The 18959-nt window shown below is 54.8% G+C and overlaps 1 protein-coding gene across 2 annotated transcripts in view; it reads left to right on the top strand.

Annotated features, from left to right (window-relative positions):
• Window positions 1–18959, top strand: part of LOC142908203 (uncharacterized) — a 40447-nt gene that overhangs the window by 11649 nt on the left and 9839 nt on the right. Inside the window, exons 5-9 of one of the 2 annotated variants that reach the window (XM_076058528.1) lie at window positions 1595–1709; window positions 4371–4494; window positions 5499–7274; window positions 7544–7647; window positions 15497–17076. In XM_076058528.1, the coding sequence (XP_075914643.1) occupies window positions 1595–1709; window positions 4371–4494; window positions 5499–7274; window positions 7544–7647; window positions 15497–15637 (2260 nt within the window). In that variant the 3' untranslated portion in view covers window positions 15638–17076. Of the gene's footprint in view, window positions 1–1594; window positions 1710–4370; window positions 4495–5498; window positions 7275–7543; window positions 7648–15496; window positions 17077–18959 lie in introns of those variants that run through there. The other variant, XM_076058527.1, reaches the window with a different exon arrangement.

An 18959-nucleotide genomic window follows, 5' to 3' on the forward strand; every position in this document is an offset into this window, starting at 1 on the left:
TCTCTGTGTGGTGAGTCTCTGGATCTCTGTGTGGTGAGTCTATGGGTCTCTGTGTGGTGAGTCTATGGGTCTCTGTGTGGTGAGTCTATGGTTCTCTGTGTGGTGAGTCTATGGGTCTCTGTGTGGTGAGTCTATGGGTCTCTGTGTGGTGAGTCTGTGGGTCTCTGTGTGGTGAGTCTGTGTGTCTCTGTGTGGTGAGTCTGTGGGTCTCTGTGTGGTGAGTCTATGGGTCTCTGTGTGGTGAGTCTATGGGTCTCTGTGTGATGAGTCTATGGGTCTCTGTGTGGTGAGTCTATGGGTCTCTGTGTGGTGAGTCTATGGGTCTCTGTGTGGTGAGTCTATGGGTCTCTGTGTGATGAGTCTATGAGTCTATGGGTCTCTGTGTGGTGAGTCTATGGGTCTCTGTGTGGTGAGTCTATGGGTCTCTGTGTGATGAGTCTATGAGTCTATGGGTCTCTGTGTGGTGAGTATATGGGTCTCTGTGTGGTGAGTCTGCGGGTCTCTGTGTGATGAGTCTATGGGTCTCTGTGTGGTGAGTCTATGAGTCTATGGGTCTCTGTGTGGTGAGTATATGGGTCTCTGTGTGGTGAGTCTATGGGTCTCTGTGTGATGAGTCTATGGGTCTCTGTGTGGTGAGTCTGTGGGTCTCTGTGTGGTGAGTCTATGGGTCTCTGTGTGGTGAGTCTATGGGTCTCTGTGTGGTGAGTCTATGGGTCTCTGTGTGGTGAGTCTGTGGGTCTCTGTGTGGTGAGTCTATGGGGCTCTGTGTGGTGAGTCTATGAGTGTCTGTGTGGTGAGTCTATGAGTCTATGGGTCTCTGTGTGGTCAGTCTATGGGTCTCTGTGTGATGAGTCTATGGGTCTCTGTGTGATGAGTCTATGAGTCTATGGGTCTCTGTATGGTGAGTATGGGTCTCTGTGTGGTGAGTCTATGGGCCTCTGTGTGGTGAGTCTATGGGTCTCTGTGTGATGAGTCTATGGGTCTCTGTGTGGTGAGTCTATGGGTCTCTGTGTGGTGAGTCTATGGGTCTCTGTGTGGTGAGTCTATGGGTCTCTGTGTGGTGAGTCTATGGGTCTCTGTGTGGTGAGTCTATGGGTCTCTGTGTGGTGAGTCTATGGGTCTCTGTGTGGTGAGTCTATGGGTCTCTGTGTGGTGAGTCTATGAGTCTCTGTGTGATGAGTCTATGAGTCTATGGGTCTCTGCGTGGTCAGTCTATGGGTCTCTGTGTGATGAGTCTATGGGTCTCTGTGTGATGAGTCTATGGGTCTCTGTGTGATGAGTCTGTGGGTCTCTGTGTGATGAGTCTATGAGTCTGTGGGTCTCTGTGTGGTGAGTCTATGGGTCTCTGTGTGGTGAGTCTATGGGTCTCTGTGTGATGAGTCTATGGGTCTCTGTGTGGTGAGTCTATGGCTCTCTGTGTGGTGAGTCTATGGGTCTCTGTGTGGTGAGTCTATGGGTCTCTGTGTGGTGAGTCTATGGGTCTCTGTGTGGTGAGTCTGTGGGTCTCTGTGTGGTGAGTCTGTGGGTCTCTGTGTGGTGAGTCTATGGGTCTCTGTGTGGTGAGCTCACCCCCGCCGCGTGCCTGGGCCCCCAGGCGGATGTCGTACCTCCGCAGCGAGGACATCGCCATCCTCATGTACCTTCGCGATTACTCGGACGGAGCACCTGCCAGCGGGAACCTCGTGTGGAAGGAGATGGCCAAGATCAAGGTGGGGGCCGGGGGCGAGGGTGGTGGTGGTGGTGGTGAGAGTGGTTGGTGGTTGGAGTGGTGTCGGTGAGAGTGGTGAGTGGTGGTGGTGAGAGTGGTGAGTGGTTGGGGTGGTGATGGTGAGAGTGAGGAGTGGTTGGTGATGGTGAGAGTGGTGAGTGGTTGGTGAGAGTGGGGAGTGGTTGGTGATGGTGAGAGTGGGGAGTGGTGGTGGTGGTGGTGAGAGTGGTGAGTGGTTGGTGAGAGTGGGGAGTGGTTGGTGGTGGTGGTGAGAGTGGTGAGTGGTTGGTGGTGGTGGGAGTGGTGAGTGGTTGGTGATGGTGAGAGTGGTGAGTGGTGCTGGTGAGAGTGGTTGGTGGTGGTGGTGGTGAGAGTGGTGAGTGGTTGTGGTGGTGAGAGTGGTTGTGTTGTTGGTGATGGTGGTGGTGAGAGTGGTTGTGTATAGTAGCGCAATGTATAGTAGTAGTGTAGTGTATAGAAGTTTGTAGTGCATAGTAGTAGTGTAGTGTATTGTAGTGTGTAGTAGTGTAGTGTGTAGTAGTGTTGCGTATTGTAGTGCGTAGTAGTGTAGTGTATTGTAGTGTGTAGTAGTGTGTAGTGTATAACTAGCTCATATGCCCGGCGTTGCCCGGGCCAAAAAAATATTTCATAACTCCTCTTAAAAATCTAACAGCAGTGCGTTCTGACTGTGGTGGTACCTGCTACCACTACAGTAGTACATGCTGACTCTATAGCAGTATTTATCGACTCTATAGCACAAAGTACTCGCCACGACCAGAGTGCCATGGTGAGGCCTAGTCCCGCGCAGAGCCTCCGGCCTCGCCTCGATTGTCCAGCCGGCCGAGGTGGCACCTTGGCAGGCTGGGGCTGCTACCCCTGACCCCCCCCATCCCCCCCCCCAAATTTTAAAGCCATTTTTAACGTGGAAGATAATGTCCCCCCTTCACGCGTGTGAGTTGGTAGGGTCGTGCACGCGTCATGAGTTAATAAATATTTAGCGCAGAACGACATCGCGCTGAATCGCTAATTAAGCTTCATTAAAAGTTGACGGACGTGAAAAAGTAATAGCGCTTGCTCAAGGGCTTGGTGCCTGGCTAGCTATTTTTATTTTAGCGTAAACCCCCGCCGTTGGAGAGCCAAATCCTTCGCAAGCGTGCGAGCACACACAAAGCCACAGACAATGTTTGAATTTGTTCTATATATAGAAGAAGATAGTGTTGTGTGTCGTGTAGTGTATTGTATAGTAGTGTGTAGTGTCATTTATAGCAGTGTGTGTGTAGTGTATAGTGTAAAGTAGTCTAGTGTATAGTAGTGTAGTTTAGTGTTTTTAGTGTATAGTAGTGTAGTGGATAGTGTATAGTAGTATAGCAGTGCGTAGTGTATAGTAGTGTAGTGTATAGTAGTATAGCAGTGCGTAGTGTAGTGTATAGTTGTGTATGTAGTGTATAGTGTAAAGTAGTCTCGTGTATAGTATTGTAGTTTAGTGTTTTTTAGTGTGTAGTAGTGTAGTGTGTAGTGTATAGTAGTGTGTAGTGTATATTAGTGTAGTGGGTAGTGTATAGTAGCGTAGTTTCTAGTAGTGTATAGTAGTGTAGTGTAAAGTGTGTAGTAGTGTGTAGTGTATAGTTGTGTAGTCTGTAGTAGTGTGGTGTATAGAGTGTGGTGTATAGTAGTGTAGTGTATATTGTGTAGTAGTGTAGTGTATATTGTGTAGTAGTGTAGTGTATATTGTGTAGTAGTGTATAGTAGTGTAGTGTGTAGTGTATAGTAGTGTAGTGGATAGTGTATAGTAGCGTAGTGTATAGTAGCGTAGTGTATAGTATTTTAGTAGTGTAGTGTATAGTAGTGTATGGTAGTGTGTAGTAGTGTAGTGTGTAGTAGTGTTGCGTATTGTAGTGCATAGTAGTGTGTAGTGTATAGTAGTGTATAGTGTTTTGTATAGTAGTGTAGTGTATAGTAGTGTAGTGTAGTGTATATTGTAGTGTAGTGTATATTGTAGTGTATAGTCGTGTAGTGTATAGAAGTGTGTAGTGTATAGTAGTGTAGTGTATTGTAGTGTGTGGTAGTGTAGTGTATTGTAGTGTGTAGTAGTGTAGTGTATAGTAGTGTGTAGTAGTGTAGTGTATTGTAGTGTGTAGTAGTGTAGTGTATTGCAGTGTGTAGTAGTGTAGTGCATTGTAGTGTGTAGTGTATAGTAATGTGTAGTGTATAGTAGTATATCAGTATATTGTGTAGTATTTATTAATCGGAGGTGCCGGCAGCGGGGTGGCTGGGTAAGTGACAACAAGCCAAACACAACAACAACAACAAGCCACACACAACAAGCCACACACAACAACAACAACACAACAACAACAAGCCACACACAACAACAACAACACAACAACAACAACAAGCCACACACAACAACAACAACACAACAACAACAACAAGCCACACACAACAACAACAACAACATAACAACAACAACAAGCCACACAACAACAACAAGCCACACACAACAACAACAAGCCAAACACAACAACAACAAGCCACACACAACAACAACAACACAACAACAACATCAACAACAAGCCAAACACAACAACAACAACAACCCCCATCAGCGCCACCCCTAACGAATCGACCTCCACTCCTCCCGCACTCCACCCCACCTCCACAGCTGACCTCTCACCCGTGGATGTCCATGCGTGACCGCTACCTGAAGCACCTGAAAGGTCGCGAGGCCGACTACCAGCTGGACTCGCGCTCCATCATGCCCACGGCCACCAGGCCGGCACAGTCGCGTGCGTAGACCCGTCGGTTCGGTCCCGGACCCTACCCCCACGCCTCCCCCCCCCCGATGAGATGTTGACTGCCTCGCCTGGCACGCGGGAGGTCGTGGATTCGAACCCGACCCCAATGAGATGTTAACTACCTCGCCTGGCACGCGGGAGGTCATGGATTCGAACCCGACCCCAATGAGATGTTAACTACCTCGCCTGGTACGCAGGAGGTCGTGGATTCGAACCCGACCCTAATGAGATGTTAACTACCTCGCCTGGTACACAGGAGGTCGTGGATTCTAACACGACCCCAATGAGATGTTAACTACCTTGCCTGGTACACAGGAGGTCGTGGATTCGAACCCGACCCTAATGAGATGTTAACTACCTCGCCTGGTACACAGGAGGTCGTGGGTTCGATCCCGACCCCAATGAGATGGTAAGTACCTCGCCTGGTACGCAGGAGGTCGTGGATTCGAACCCGACCCTAATGAGATGTTAACTACCTCGCCTGGTACGCAGGAGGTCGTGGATTCGAACCCGACCCTAATGAGAGGTTAACTACCTCGCCTGGTACACAGGAGGTCGTGGGTTCGATCCCGACCCCAATGAGATGGTAAGTACCTCGCCTGGTACACAGGAGGTCGTGGATTCAAACTCGACCTTAATGAGATGTTAACTACCTCGCCTGGTACGCAGGAGGTCGTGGATTCGAACCCGACCCCAATGAGATGTTAACTACCTTGCCCGGTACGCAGGAGGTCGTGGGTTCGAACCCGACCCTAATGAGATGTTAACTACCTCGCCTGGTACGCAGGAGGTCGTGGATTCGATCCCGGCCCCTGACGACGCCTGCTGCTGCTGCTGTACATTTGGAGTCTTCGTCTCTCTCTCTCTCTGCGGTGGTCGCTGCGTGGACCTGTCTCCGGCGTGGGTTGCCCTGCCGCGCCAGGCTAGGTGCAGCGGGGACGGAGTCACCGAACGACGCCTTGCTCGCCCACCCTCACCTCGCCGTTCCTCCTCAGGGAAGGCGGTGGCGGTCGTGAGGGGCAACACCCACACACACGTCACGGCGGGGCCGGGCGACGGGCAGCAGCAGCAGCAGCAGCAGCAGGAGGGGCAGGTGATCCAGCAGCATCATCAGCATCATCAGCAGCAGCAGCAGCAGCAGCAGGAGGGGCAGGTGATCCAGCAGCATCATCATCAGCAGCAGCAGCGGCAGCAGGAGGAGGGGCAGGTGATGCAGCATCGTCATCAGCGGAAACGGAAGCAGGTGGTGCAGGAGGAGGAGGTGCAGCATCATCAGCATCATCAGCAGCAGCAGCGTCATCAGCAGCAGCAGCAGCGTGCGTGTACGGGGTTGGTTGCTGCACTGCCACCGCGTAGGAGGACGAGGAGGAGGAGGACAAACGACGAGGAAGATGAAGATGAAGACGGCGAGGATGAAGAAGAAAAGCGCCTCTTGGGCGACGTCACCACCACCACCACCATCACCGTCATCACCGACGACGATGACGATGATGACGATGATGACGACGATGACGACGATGACGACGACGATGACGACGACTCTGGCGGCGACGACGACCCTGGCGGCCAGGCGGCGGTGGCTGTGCGTTTGGGTCCCAAGCGGAGCGCCGCCGCTGCCGGGGAGGACGTGCCCAGCGGCAAGGTGGCGCGCTGGGTGGGCCACGGTGGCGGTGGTGGTGGTGGCGGTGGTGGCGGTGGTGGTGGTGGCGGCGGTGACGTTGATGGTGACGTTGATGGTGGCGGTGGTGGTGACGTTGATGGTGGTGACGTTGAGGGTGACGTTGATTGTGACGTTGGTGGAGACGAAGATGGTGACGATGGTGACAACGGTGGTGGTGGTGGTGGTGGTGACGATAGCGGCAATGGTGACGTTGATGGTGACGACGATGGTGGCGACGATGGTGACGACGATGGTGGCGACGATGGTGGCGACGTTGTTGACGTTGAGGGTGACGACGATGTTGACGGTGGCGGTGGTGGCCGCGGTGGAGCGGCGATTGTGGCTGGACTGGCGAGCGAGTTTGGGATCGTGCGGCGCTGCAGGGGCAAACTGGTGACCGGTGGTGGTGCTGGGGGTGGTGGTGGTGGTGGTGCTGGTGGTGGTAGTGGTGGTGGTAGTGTTGCTGGTGGTGGTGGTGCTGGTGGTGGTGGTGGTAGTAGTGGTGGTAGTGGTGGTGGTGGTGCTGGTGGTGGTGGTGGTGGTAGTGGTGGTGCTGGTGGTGGTGGTAGTGTTGCTGCTGCTGGTGGTGCTGCTGGTGGTGCTGCTGGTGGTGGTGGTGGTGCTGGTGGTAGTGGTGGTGGTGCTGGTGGTAGTGGTGGTAGTGGTGGTGGTGCTGGTGCTGCTGGTGGTGCTGGTGGTAGTGGTAGTGGTGGTGGTATCGGTGGTGCCGGTGGAGCTGCCAAACGGGCGACTCTTCCGCCGGACGTCAGCGTCGTTGCCACTTGGCTGCAGCGGAAATCTCCAGACGACGACGACGATGAGGAGGAGGACGAAGACGAGGAGGAGGAGGAAGAGGAGGAGGACGACAGAGACGATGAAGACGTCGGCGAGGAGGAGGCTGCGGCGTTACAGGAAGATCAAGAAGATGGCGGCGATGATGATGATGATGGAGATGGTGGAGGAGGAGGAGGTGGTGGAGGAGGAGGTGGAGGACGAGGTGGAGGAGGTGGAGGAGGAGGTGGTGACGATGGGAGCCGCCCCGAGCTGGACTCGAACCCGGAGGAGGAGGAGGAGGAGGAGGGAATCGTGCTGCCCCGAGTCGACCAATCAGGTGCTCGACGGCGTGGGCAGCATCGGCCAATCGGGTTCGACGCTGGAAGGGGGAGGGGGGGGTGTAGGGCGGTGCTCGCACAGGGGTTTCGGCCAATCGGATGGGAGTATTGGGCCCGGCACTGTCACAAATCGATCAATCAGGGCTCCTTGTGGCGAACGGCGGGCCCAACAGGCCGACCAATCGGATGGGAGTATTGCGGCCGTGTGGGCGGCCGACCAATCGGTTCGAGCTTCGGCATGTCTCCCCCCCCCCCCCCTTCCGAGCAGAGAGGAGAGGACGCGGAGAGCGGAGGGGCGGAGGTGAGGAGGAGGATGAGGAGGCGGTGGCCGGTCGCTGCAGCGACGTCGCCGCTACCTGCGAGATCATACAGGCGAGCGGGGAGTCTCGCGCGTGCGCGCCAGGCTAGGTGGCTCAGCTGGTGGTGGTGGTGGTGCATCTGGCGGTCATCTCAGTCGGTAGACCTCACAGCACCCGCTGGGTCTGCCCCGTGACCTCCTGCCCGCGGGCGTTCGACACTCCACGTGGCCTCAAGGTGCACGTGGCCTGGCACAAGCGTCGTGGTGACGTCACCGCCACTTAGTGGCGAATGGCGGTTGTTGTTGTTGTTGTGTAGGAGTTGATGAGGCAGAGTGGACAAGCTCTCCGTGTGGTCATGCACATTCTGTGTGTGTGTCACTGTGTGTGTGTCACTGTGTGTGTGTGTCACTGTGTGTGTGTCACTGTGTGTGTGTCACTGTGTGTGTGTGTGTCACTGTGTGTGTGTGTGTCACTGAGTGTGTCACTGTGTGTGTGTGATTGTGTGTCACTGTGTGTGTCTCACTCTGTGTGTCACTGTGTGTGTCACTGTGTGTGTGTCACTGTGTGTGTGATTGTGTGTGTCACTGGGTGTGTGTGTGTGTCACTGTGTGTGTCACTGTGTGTGTGTGTGTGTCACTGTGTGTGTGTCACTGTGTGTGTGTCACTGTGTGTCACTGTGTGTGTGTGTCACTGTGTGTGTGTCAGTGTGTGTCACTGTGTGTGTGTGTGTCACTGTGTGGCAAAACAACCCCCTACCTCCTCGCGGTGCCGGACGGGCAACTCTGTCGTGGACAGCGCTGTGGGGGGAGATCCAATTTTGATTGGCTCCTCCCCTCATGGCATATGTATCCACCACAGGGGCTAAACGGGGGCTCTGGACGGGTGCGAGGGGCTGGTAACCCCTTCACCTTCAATTAATTACCACGAAACTACGAATTAAACTTAAATATGTAACAACTAAGCTTGTGCCGGAGGCCCCGGGGGGCCAGGCGTCTATGACGTCTCCTGGCCAAACCCCAATTGGCGGAGCGAGGAGATTGAATACCTACCCTCGGGGCTACTCCAGAAACAACGAAAAGCCACTACGGTTGGCCACGTGGAATGTTCGAACGCTCACTGCAGAGGAGAGGCTGCCACTCCTCTGTCGGGAGCTGGACCGGTACCGCCTGGATCTATGCGGCATTCAGGAGGTCCGGTGGACCGGCTCTGGCTCCTGCCACCATGAGGGGTGGACAGTCCTCTACTCGGGGCAGCAGACTGCCAAACAACAGGGTGTGGGTCTTCTTTTGAACAAAAGAATGAAGGGGGCGTGGGAGCGTGGCGGTGAGGTGTGGGAAGCTGTAAGCCCCAGGCTACTTTGGGCTCGCCTTCCCATCAACCGGAGGCGAGGAATGGTGGTCGTGGTTACTTATGCCCCCACCGAAGATGAACATCCGTGGAGGGATGCAGGCAAAGCCGATGAGTCAGATGCCTTCTATGACCTCCTGTCACAGGTGCTGGCTAAAGTGGCCCCTCGGGATAGAGTCATCATGTTGGGTGACTTCAATGCCCGAGTTGGTCATGATACTGGCACCTGGCCTGGAGTGATTGGAGGGCATGGGCCAGATCAGCTCAATAACAACGGTAGGAGGCTGCTAGATTTTTGTGCAGCCCATGGGCTTGTAATTACCAACACGCTGTTCCGGCATCGGCGCATCCACACAACATCATGGATGCATGCCGGGTCCAAGCAAGAACATCTGCTGGACTACATAGTGACGGACCAGCGAATGCGAGCCCATGTCCTTGACACCAGGACCTACCGTGGAGCTGATCTGCCCTCTGACCATCGACTAGTCATCTGTAAGATGCGCCTGCCATTCTTCCACTCCGGTGGTGGGTGTACACCCAGGACCCCATTCCAACCTAAAGTGGCCTGGTCTCAGTTATCTGATGAAAGTTGCAAACGAGAATTTCATCATCGCTTGCGGCTGGGATTGGCATCGTCCCCGACTCCTCCTGATGTCGAGGGTAAATGGGCGAGGTTTAGGACTGTGACTCATGCAGCTGCAATGGCTGCTTTGGGTACGCGGTCCAGACCTCCCCAGACACCCTGGATGACAGAGGAGTTGTTCACGATGGTTGAGAAAAAGCGACAGGCCCACTGTCATCGGCTACAGAGTCCCACGTCAGAGAATGAGGAGGCTTACCGCAGCCTTCGCTCGGAGGTTCGGAGAGCCGTGAGGCGCTGCAAGGATGGGTGGTGGTCGCGGGTTGCTGAGGAGATGGAGTCTGCCTCAGTGGCCCGTGATCACAAATCTCTATTTAACTCCATCAAAAAAGTAACCTGCAGCGCCACACCTATTACCATCATTAGGGGAAAAAACGGCGATCCAATTTCCGACCCCCAGGAACAGGTTCGCAGATTTGCTGAGCATTTCTGTGAGGTCCTGGGGGAGGGAAAATCCCTCAGCCAGGAAAACATCGTGGCACAAAGTGAGGATGACCCTGCTGAGGCTGCGGTGCCTCAAATATTGGATGAAGTCACCCCCTGTGAGCGGCTGGCTGAGGTGCCATCTGCTGAGGAAGTATTGAAGGCGATCCGGAGTCTGAGACCAGGAAAGGCAGCGGGCAGAGATGATCTTCCAAGCGAAATGCTGAGGGAGGGTGGCGTTTGTGCACAGACTGCCCTATATGACATCATAACAACAGTCTGGACCACTGGACGGGTTCCGCAGGATTGGAAGGATGCCCTGGTGGTCCCCCTTTTTAAGAAGGGGGACCGCACAGACTGTAACAACTACAGGGGCATCTCACTCCTCAGTGTGCCGGGAAAGGTCCTGGCAAGGATTATTCAGCATCGCCTTGCCAGGCACGCTGAGGAGAGGCTTGCGGAGCCCCAATGCGGTTTCAGGAAAGGGCGGTCCTGCACAGATGCCATATTTTCTGTCCGTCTGCTACAGCAGAGGTGTAGGGAATTCCAACAAGACCTACATCTCTGCTTTATTGACCTGGTCAAGGCCTATGATACCATCAGTAGGCCTGGGCTCTGGGTCGTTCTTCGTGCTTTTGGAGTACCTGACCCTCTGCTCACGATCATTAAGGACCTTCATGATGGTGAGCGGGCCCGGGTAAAACTACGTGGCCGGGAGTCAGAGCCATTCCCTGTACACCTTGGGGTGCGACAGGGATGTCCTCTGGCTCCCACATTATTTAACATCTATTTTGACCACGTAGTTCGTGAAGCCTTCAATAGCTGTACCGGGGGAATCTCCATATGGTACAGATATAATGGGAGGCTAATCGATGCCCGGGTGCGGTCAAGGGATGGCTCCCTATTGCTCAACCACGTTATGTATGCTGATGACTTGGTAATAGCTGCTCAGTCAGAGGAGGAGTTGGAGACGCTGCTGCTGAGACTGGAGCGTGCCACTAAGAGGTGGGGCCTTACCATCAGCCCCACCAAAACCAAGCACCTGCCTGGGTATTTTGTACCATCGGACACTCCACCCCCACAACTCCCAATCGGTGATGGGGCAGTTGTGGAGAGAGTGGAGAGTTTCCCATACCTGGGCAGTGTGCTTATGACTGGCACCAGTTTAACAGCAGAGGTCTCACTCCGAATCAGTCGAGCGGCAATATCTTTTCATCGGTTGCGTAACGCTGTGTGGAAGCTACCTGGTCTGTCGCTCCGCACTAAGCTTCAGGTCTTCTCGGCCACGGTCATTCCCTCCCTTCTCTACGCTTGCGAAACGTGGACCCCCCTAATGGAACATCTTCGCCGGTTAGAAACATTTAGGCTGGCCTGCCTACGATCCATCCTGGGTTTAACCAGACTGGATTGTGTGAGGAGCTCACAAATCCTTGAAAGATCTGGGCAGGGTCCCATCGGTGAGCTCCTCCGGCAGGCAAGGCTGCGATGGCTGGGTCATGTAGCCCGCATGCCCAGCCACCGCATGCTGAAACAGCTTTTGTTTTGCCGGATTGAGGGGGCTAAGCGGGCGCGGCACGGGCTAGAGAAGAGATGGAGTGATGTGGTACAGGAGGACGTGGAGCTGAGTGGACTTGCCGATGACTGGTACCAGCGGTGTCAAGATCGGCCTCTGTGGAGGAGGCTCGTGAAGGATGCTACTGGGCAGTTGGAGGCAGTCGCCCTCCAACAACAACGGAGGGCGGAGGAGCGACGCTCACAACAGCGAGCGGAGCGCCGGGTGGCTAAAGCACAGCAGGTTGGCACAGTAGGGGGCACAGGTGGTGCATCAGCCAGTCATCTCAGTCAGTCGACCCGTGGCACCTGGGTCTGCCCCGTGACCTCCTGCCAGCGGGCGTTCGACACTTCACGTGGCCTCAGGGTGCACATAGCCTGGCACAAGCGTCGTGGTGACGTCACCGCCACTTAGTGGCGAATGGCGGTTGTTGTTGTTGTTGTTGTCACTGTGTGTGTGTCACTGTGTGTGTGTGTCACTGTGTGTGTGCCACTGTGTGTGTGTGTCACTGTGTATCACTGTGTGTCTGTGTGTGTCACTGTGTGTGTCACTGTGTGTGTGTGTCACTGTGTGTGTGTCACTGGTCCGGCAAAACAGCCCCCTACCTCCTCGCGGTGCCGGACGGGCAACTCTGTCGTGGACAGTGCTGTGGGGGGAGGTCCAATTTCGATTGGCTCCTCCCCTCATGGCATCTGTGTCCACCACAGGGGCTAAACGGGGGCTCTGGACGGGTGCGAGGGGATGGTAACCCCTCCACCTTCAATTAATTACCACTAAACCGCGAATTAAGTATATAACTAATAAGCTTGTGCCGGAGGCCCCGGGGGGCCAGGCTTCTATGACGTCTCCTGGCCAAACCCCAGTTGGCGGAGCCAGGAGATTGAATATCTACCCTCGGGGCTCCTCCAGAAACAACAAAAAACCACTACGGGTGGCCACGTGGAATGTTCGAACGCTAACTACGGAGGAGAGGCTGCCACTCCTCTGTCGGGAGCTGGACCGGTACCGCCTGGATCTATGTGGCATTCAGGAGGTCCGGTGGACCGGGTCTGGCTCCTGCCACCATGAGGGGTGGACAGTCCTCTACTCGGGGTAGCAGACTGCCAAACAACAGGGTGTGGCTCTTCTTTTGAACAAAAAAATGAAGGGGGCGTGGGAGCTTGGCGGTGAGGTTTTGGAAGCTCTAATCTCCAGGCTACTTTGGGCTCGCCTTCCCATCAACTGGAGGCGAGGAATGGTGGTCGTGGTTACTTATGCCCCCACCGAAGACGAACATCCGTGGAGGGATACAGGCAAAGCCGATGAGACAGATGCCTTCTATGACCTCCTGTCACAGGTGCTGGCTAAATTGGCCCCTCGGGATAGAGTCATCTTGTTGGGTAACTTCAATGCCCGAGTTGGTCAAGATGCTGGCACCTGGTCTGGAGTGATTGGAGGGCATGGGCCAGATCAGCTCAATAACAACGGTAGGAGGCTGCTAGATTTTTGTGCAGCCCATGGGCTTGTAATTACCAACACGCTGTTCCGGCATCGGCGCATCCACACATAATGGATGCATGCCGGGTCCAAGCAAGAACATCTGCTGGACTAAATAGTGATGAACCAGCGGATGCGAGCCCATGTCCTTGACACCAGGACCTACCGTGGAGCTGATCTGCCCTCTGACCATCGACTAGTCATCTGTAAGATGCGCCTGCCATTCTTCCACTCCGGTGGTGGGTGTACACCCAGGACCCCATTCCAACCTAAAGTGGCCTGGTCTCAGTTATCTGATGAAAGTTGCAAGCGAGAATTTCTTCATCGCTTGCGGCTGGGATTGGCATCGTCCCCGACTCCTGATGTCGAGGGTAATTGGGCGAGGTTTAGGACTGTGACTCATGCAGCTGCAATGGCTGCTTTGGGTACGTGGTCCAGACCTCCCCAGAGACCCTGGCTGACAGAGGAGGTGTTCAGGATGGTTGAGAAAAAGCGACAGGCCTATTGTCATCGGCTACAGAATTCCACGTCAGAGAATGAGGAGGCTTACCGCAGCCTTCGCTCGGAGGTTCGGAGAGCCGTGAGGCGCTACAAGGATAGGTAGTGGTCGCGGGTTGCTGAGGAGATGGAGTCTGCCTCAGTGGCCTGTGATCACAAATCTCTATTTAACTCCATCAAAAAAGTAACCTGCAGCACCACACCTATTACCATCATTAGGGGAAAAAACGGTGATCCAATCTCCGATCCCCAGGAACAGGTTTGCAGATTTGCTGAGCATTTCTGTGAGGTCCTGGGGGAGGGAAAATCCCTCAGCCAGGAAAACATCGTGGCACAAAGTAAGGATGACCCTGCTGAGGCTGCTGTGCCTCAAATATTGGAAGAAGTCACCCCCTGTGAGTGGCTGGCTGAGGTGCCATCTGTTGAGGAAGTACTGAAGGCGATCCGGAGTCTGAGACCAGGAAAGGCAGCGGGCAGAGATGATCTCCCAAGCGAAATGCTGAGGGAGGGTGGCGTTTGTGCACAGACTGCCCTATATGACATCATAACAACAGTCTGGACCACTGGACGGGTTCCGCAGGATTGGAAGGATGCCGTGGTGGTCCCCCTTTTTAAGAAGGGGGACCGCACAGACTGTAACAACTACAGGGGCATCTCACTCCTCAGTGTGCCGGGAAAGGTCCTGGCAAGGATTATTCAGCATCGCCTTGCCAGGCACGCTGAGGAGAGGCTTGCGGAGCCCCAATGCGGTTTCAGGATAGGGCGGTCCTGCACAGATGCCATATTTTCTGTCTGTCTGCTACAGCAGAGGTGTAGGGAATTCCAACAAGACCTACATCTCTGCTTTATTGACCTGGTCAAGGCCTATGATACCATCAGTAGGCCTGGGCTCTGGGTCGTTCTTCGTGCTTTTGGAGTACCTGACCCTCTGCTCACGATCATTAAGGACCTTCATGATGGTGAGCAGGCCTGGGTAAAACTACGTGGCCGGGAGTCAGAGCCATTCCCTGTACACCTTGGGGTGCGACAGGGATGTCCTCTGGCTCCCACATTATTTAACATCTATTTTGACCACGTAGTTCATGAAGCCTTCAATAGCTGTACCGGGGGAATCTCCATATGGTACAGATATAATGGGAGGCTGATCGATGCCCGGGTGCGGTCAAGGGACTATTGCTCAACCACGTTATGTATGCTGATGATTTGGTAATAGCTGCTCAGTCAGAGGAGGAGTTGGAGACGCTGCTGCTGAGACTGGAGCATGCCACTAAGAGGTGGGGCCTTACCATCAGCCCCACCAAAACTAAGCACCTGCCTGGGTATTTTGTACCATCGGACACTCCACCCCCACAACTCCCGATCGGTGATGGGGCAGTTGTGGAGAGAGTGGAGAGTTTCCCATACCTGGGCAGTGTGCTTATGACTGGCTCCAGTTTAACAGCAGAGGTCTCACTCCGAATCAGTCGAGCGGCAATATCTTTTCATCAGTTGCGTAACGCTGTGTGGAAGCTACCTGGTCTGTCGCTCCGCACTAAGCTTCAGGTCTTCTCGGCCACGGTCATTCCCTCCCTTCTCTACGCTTGCGAAACGTGGACCCCCCTAATGGAACATCTTCGCCGGTTAGAAACATTTAGGCTGGCCTGCCTACGATCCATCCTGGGTTTAACCAGACTGGATTGTGTGAGGAGCTCACAAACGGAGGGCGGAGGAGCGACGCTCACAACAACGAGCGGAGCGCCGGGTGGCTAAAGCACAGCAGGTTGGCACAGTCGGGGGCACAGGTGGTGTATCAGCCAGTCATCTCAGTCAGTCGACCCGTGGCACCTGGGTCTGCCCCGTGACCTCCTGCCAGCGGGCGTTCGACACTTCACGTGGCCTCAGGGTGCACATAGCCTGGCACAAGCGTCGTGGTGACGTCACCGCCACTTAGTGGCGAATGGCGGTTGTTGTTGTGTGTCACTGTGTGTGTGTCACTGTGTGTAGGAGTTGATGAGACAGAGTGGACAATCTCTCCGTGTGGTCACGCACATTCTGTGTGTGTCACTGTGTGTGTCACTGTGTGTGTGTGTCACTGTGTGTGTGTCACTGTGTGTGTGTGTGTGTCACTGTGTGTGTAGGAGTTGATGAGACAGAGTGGACAATCTCTCCGTGTGGTCACGCACATTCTGTGTGTGTCACGGTGTGTGTCACTGTGTGTGTGTCACTGTGTGTGTGTGTGTGTCACTGTGTGTGTCGCTGTGTGTGTGTGTCACTGTGTGTAGGAGTTGATGAGACAGAGTGGACAATCTCTCCGTGTGGTCATGCACATTCTGTGTGTGTCACTGTGTGTGTATCACTGTGTGTGTGTCACTGTGTGTGTGTGTCACTGTGTGTGCAAGGATGGGTGGTGGTCGCGGGTTGCTGAGGAGATGGAGTCTGCCTCAGTGGCCCGTGATCACAAATCTCTATTTAACTCCATCAAAAAAGTAACCTGCAGCGCCACACCTATTACCATCATTAGGGGAAAAAACGGTGATCCAATCTCCGACCCCCAGGAACAGGTTTGCAGATTTGCTGAGCATTTCTGTGAGGTCCTGGGGGAGGGAAAATCACCCAGCCAGGAAAACATCGTGGCACAAAGTGCGGATGACCCTGCTGAGGCTGCGGTGCCTCAAATATTGGAAGAAGTCACCCCCTGTGAGTGGCTGGCTGAGGTGCCATCTGCTGAGGAAGTATTGAAGGCGATCCGGAGTCTGAGACCAGGAAAGGCAGCGCGCAGAGATGATCTCCCAAGCGAAATGCTGAGGGAGGGTGGCGTTTGTGCACAGACTGCCCTATATGACATCATAACAACAGTCTGGACCACTGGATGGGTTCCGCAGGATTGGAAGGATGCCCTGGTGGTCCCCCTTTTTAAGAAGGGGGACCGCACAGACTGTAACAACTACAGGGGCATCTCACTCCTCAGTGTGCCGGGAAAGGTCCTGACAAGGATTATTCAGCATCGCCTTGCCAGGCACGCTGAGGAGAGGCTTGCGGAGCCCAATGCGGTTTCAGGAAAGGGCGGTCCTGCACAGATGCCATATTTTCTGTCCGTCTGCTACAGCAGAGGTGTAGGGAATTCCAACAAGACCTACATCTCTGCTTTATTGACCTGGTCAAGGCCTATGATACCATCAGTAGGCCTGGGCTCTGGGTCGTTCTTCGTGCTTTTGGAGTACCTGACCCTCTGCTCACGATCATTAAGGACCTTCATGATGGTGAGCGGGCCCGGGTAAAACTACGTGGCCGGGAGTCAGAGCCAATCCCTGTACACCTTGGGGTGCGACAGGGATGTCCTCTGGCTCCCACATTATTTAACATCTATTTTGACCACGTAGTTCGTGAAGCCTTCAATAGCTGTACCGGGGGAATCTCCATATGGTACAGATATAATGGGAGGCTAATCGATGCCCGGGTGCGGTCAAGGGATGGCTCCCTATTGCTCAACCACGTTATGTATGCTGATGATTTGGTAATAGCTGCTCAGTCAGAGGAGGAGTTGGAGACGCTGCTGCTGAGACTGGAGCATGCCACTAAGAGGTGGGGCCTTACCATCAGCCCCACCAAAACTAAGCACCTGCCTGGGTATTTTGTACCATCGGACACTCCACCCCCACAACTCCCAATCGGTGATGGGGCAGTTGTGGAGAGAGTGGAGAGTTTCCCATACCTGGGCAGTGTGCTTATGACTGGCTCCAGTTTAACAGCAGAGGTCTCACTCCGAATCAGTCGAGCGGCAATATCTTTTCATCGGTTGCGTAACGCTGTGTGGAAGCTACCTGGTCTGTCGCTCCGCACTAAGCTTCAGGTCTTCTCGGCCACGGTCATTCCCTCCCTTCTCTACGCTTGCGAAACGTGGACCCCCCTAATGGAACATCTTCGCCGGTTAGAAACATTTAGGCTGGCCTGCCTACGATCCATCCTGGGTTTAACCAGACTGGATTGTGTGAGGAGCTCACAAATCCTTGAAAGATCTGGGCAGGGTCCCATCGGTGAGCTCCTCCGGCAGGCAAGGCTACGATGGCTGGGTCATGTAGCCCGCATGCCGAGCCACCGCATGCCGAAACAGCTTTTGTTTGGCCGGATTGAGGGGGCTAAGCGGGCGCGGCACGGGCTAGAGAAGAGATGGAGTGATGTGGTACAGGAGGACGTGGAGCTGAGTGGACTTGCCGATGACTGGTACCAGCGGTGTCAAGATCGGCCTCTGTGGAGGAGGCTCGTGAAGGATGCTACTGGGCAGTTGGAGGCAGTCGCCCTCCAACAACAACGGAGGGCGGAGGAGCGACGCTCACAACAAAGAGCGGAGCGCCGGGTGGCTAAAGCACAGCAGGTTGGCACAGTAGGGGGCACAGGTGGTGCATCAGCCAGTCATCTCAGTCAGTCGACCCGTGGCACCTGGGTCTGCCCAGTGACCTCCTGCCAGCGGGCGTTCGACACTTCACGTGGCCTCACGGTGCACATAGCCTGGCACAAGCGTCGTGGTGACATCACCGCCACTTAGTGGCGAATGGCGGTTGTTGTGTCACTGTGTGTGTGTGTCACTGTGTGTGTGTCACTGTGTGTGTGTGTGTCAGTCCGGCAAAACAACCCCCTACCTCCTCGCGGTGCCGGACGGGCAACTCTGTCGTGAACAGCGCTGTGGGGGGAGTTCCAATTTTGATTGGCTCCTCCCCTCATGGCATATGTGTCCACCACAGGGGCTAAACGGGGGCTCTGGACGGGTGCGAGGGGCTGGTAACCCCTCCACCTTCAATTAATTACCACAAAACCACGAATTAAACTGAAATATGTAACAACTAAGCTTGTGCCGGAGGCCCCGGGGGGCCAGGCGTCTATGACGTCTCCTGGCCAAACCCCAATTGGCGGAGCCAGGAGATTGAATACCTACCCTCGGGGCTACTCCAGAAACAACGAAAAGCCACTACGGGTGGCCACGTGGAATGTTCGAACGCTCACTGCAGAGGAGAGGCTGCCACTCCTCTGTCGGGAGCTGGACCGGTACCGCCTGGATCTATGCGGCATTCAGGAGGTCCGGTGGACCGGCTCTGGCTCCTGCCACCATGAGGGGTGGACAGTCCTCTACTCGGGGCAGCAGACTGCCAAACAACAGGGTGTGGGTCTTCTTTTGAACAAAAGAATGAAGGGGGCGTGGGAGCGTGGCGGTGAGGTGTGGGAAGCTGTAAGCCCCAGGCTACTTTGGGCTCGCCTTCCCATCAACCGGAGGCGAGGAATGGTGGTCATGGTTACTTATGCCCCCACCGAAGATGAACATCCGTGGAGGGATGCAGGCAAAGCCGATGAGTCAGATGCCTTCTATGACCTCCTGTCACAGGTGCTGGCTAAAGTGGCCCCTCGGGATAGAGTCATCATGTTGGGTGACTTCAATGCCCGGGTTGGTCATGATACTGGCACCTGGTCTGGAGTG

The sequence above is a fragment of the Petromyzon marinus genome, assembly GCF_048934315.1.
Source record: "Petromyzon marinus isolate PM22_M1 ecotype Great Lakes invasive population chromosome 76 unlocalized genomic scaffold, UKy_Petmar_22M1.pri1.0 chr76_unloc.2, whole genome shotgun sequence".
Classification (NCBI taxonomy): domain Eukaryota; kingdom Metazoa; phylum Chordata; class Hyperoartia; order Petromyzontiformes; family Petromyzontidae; genus Petromyzon; species Petromyzon marinus.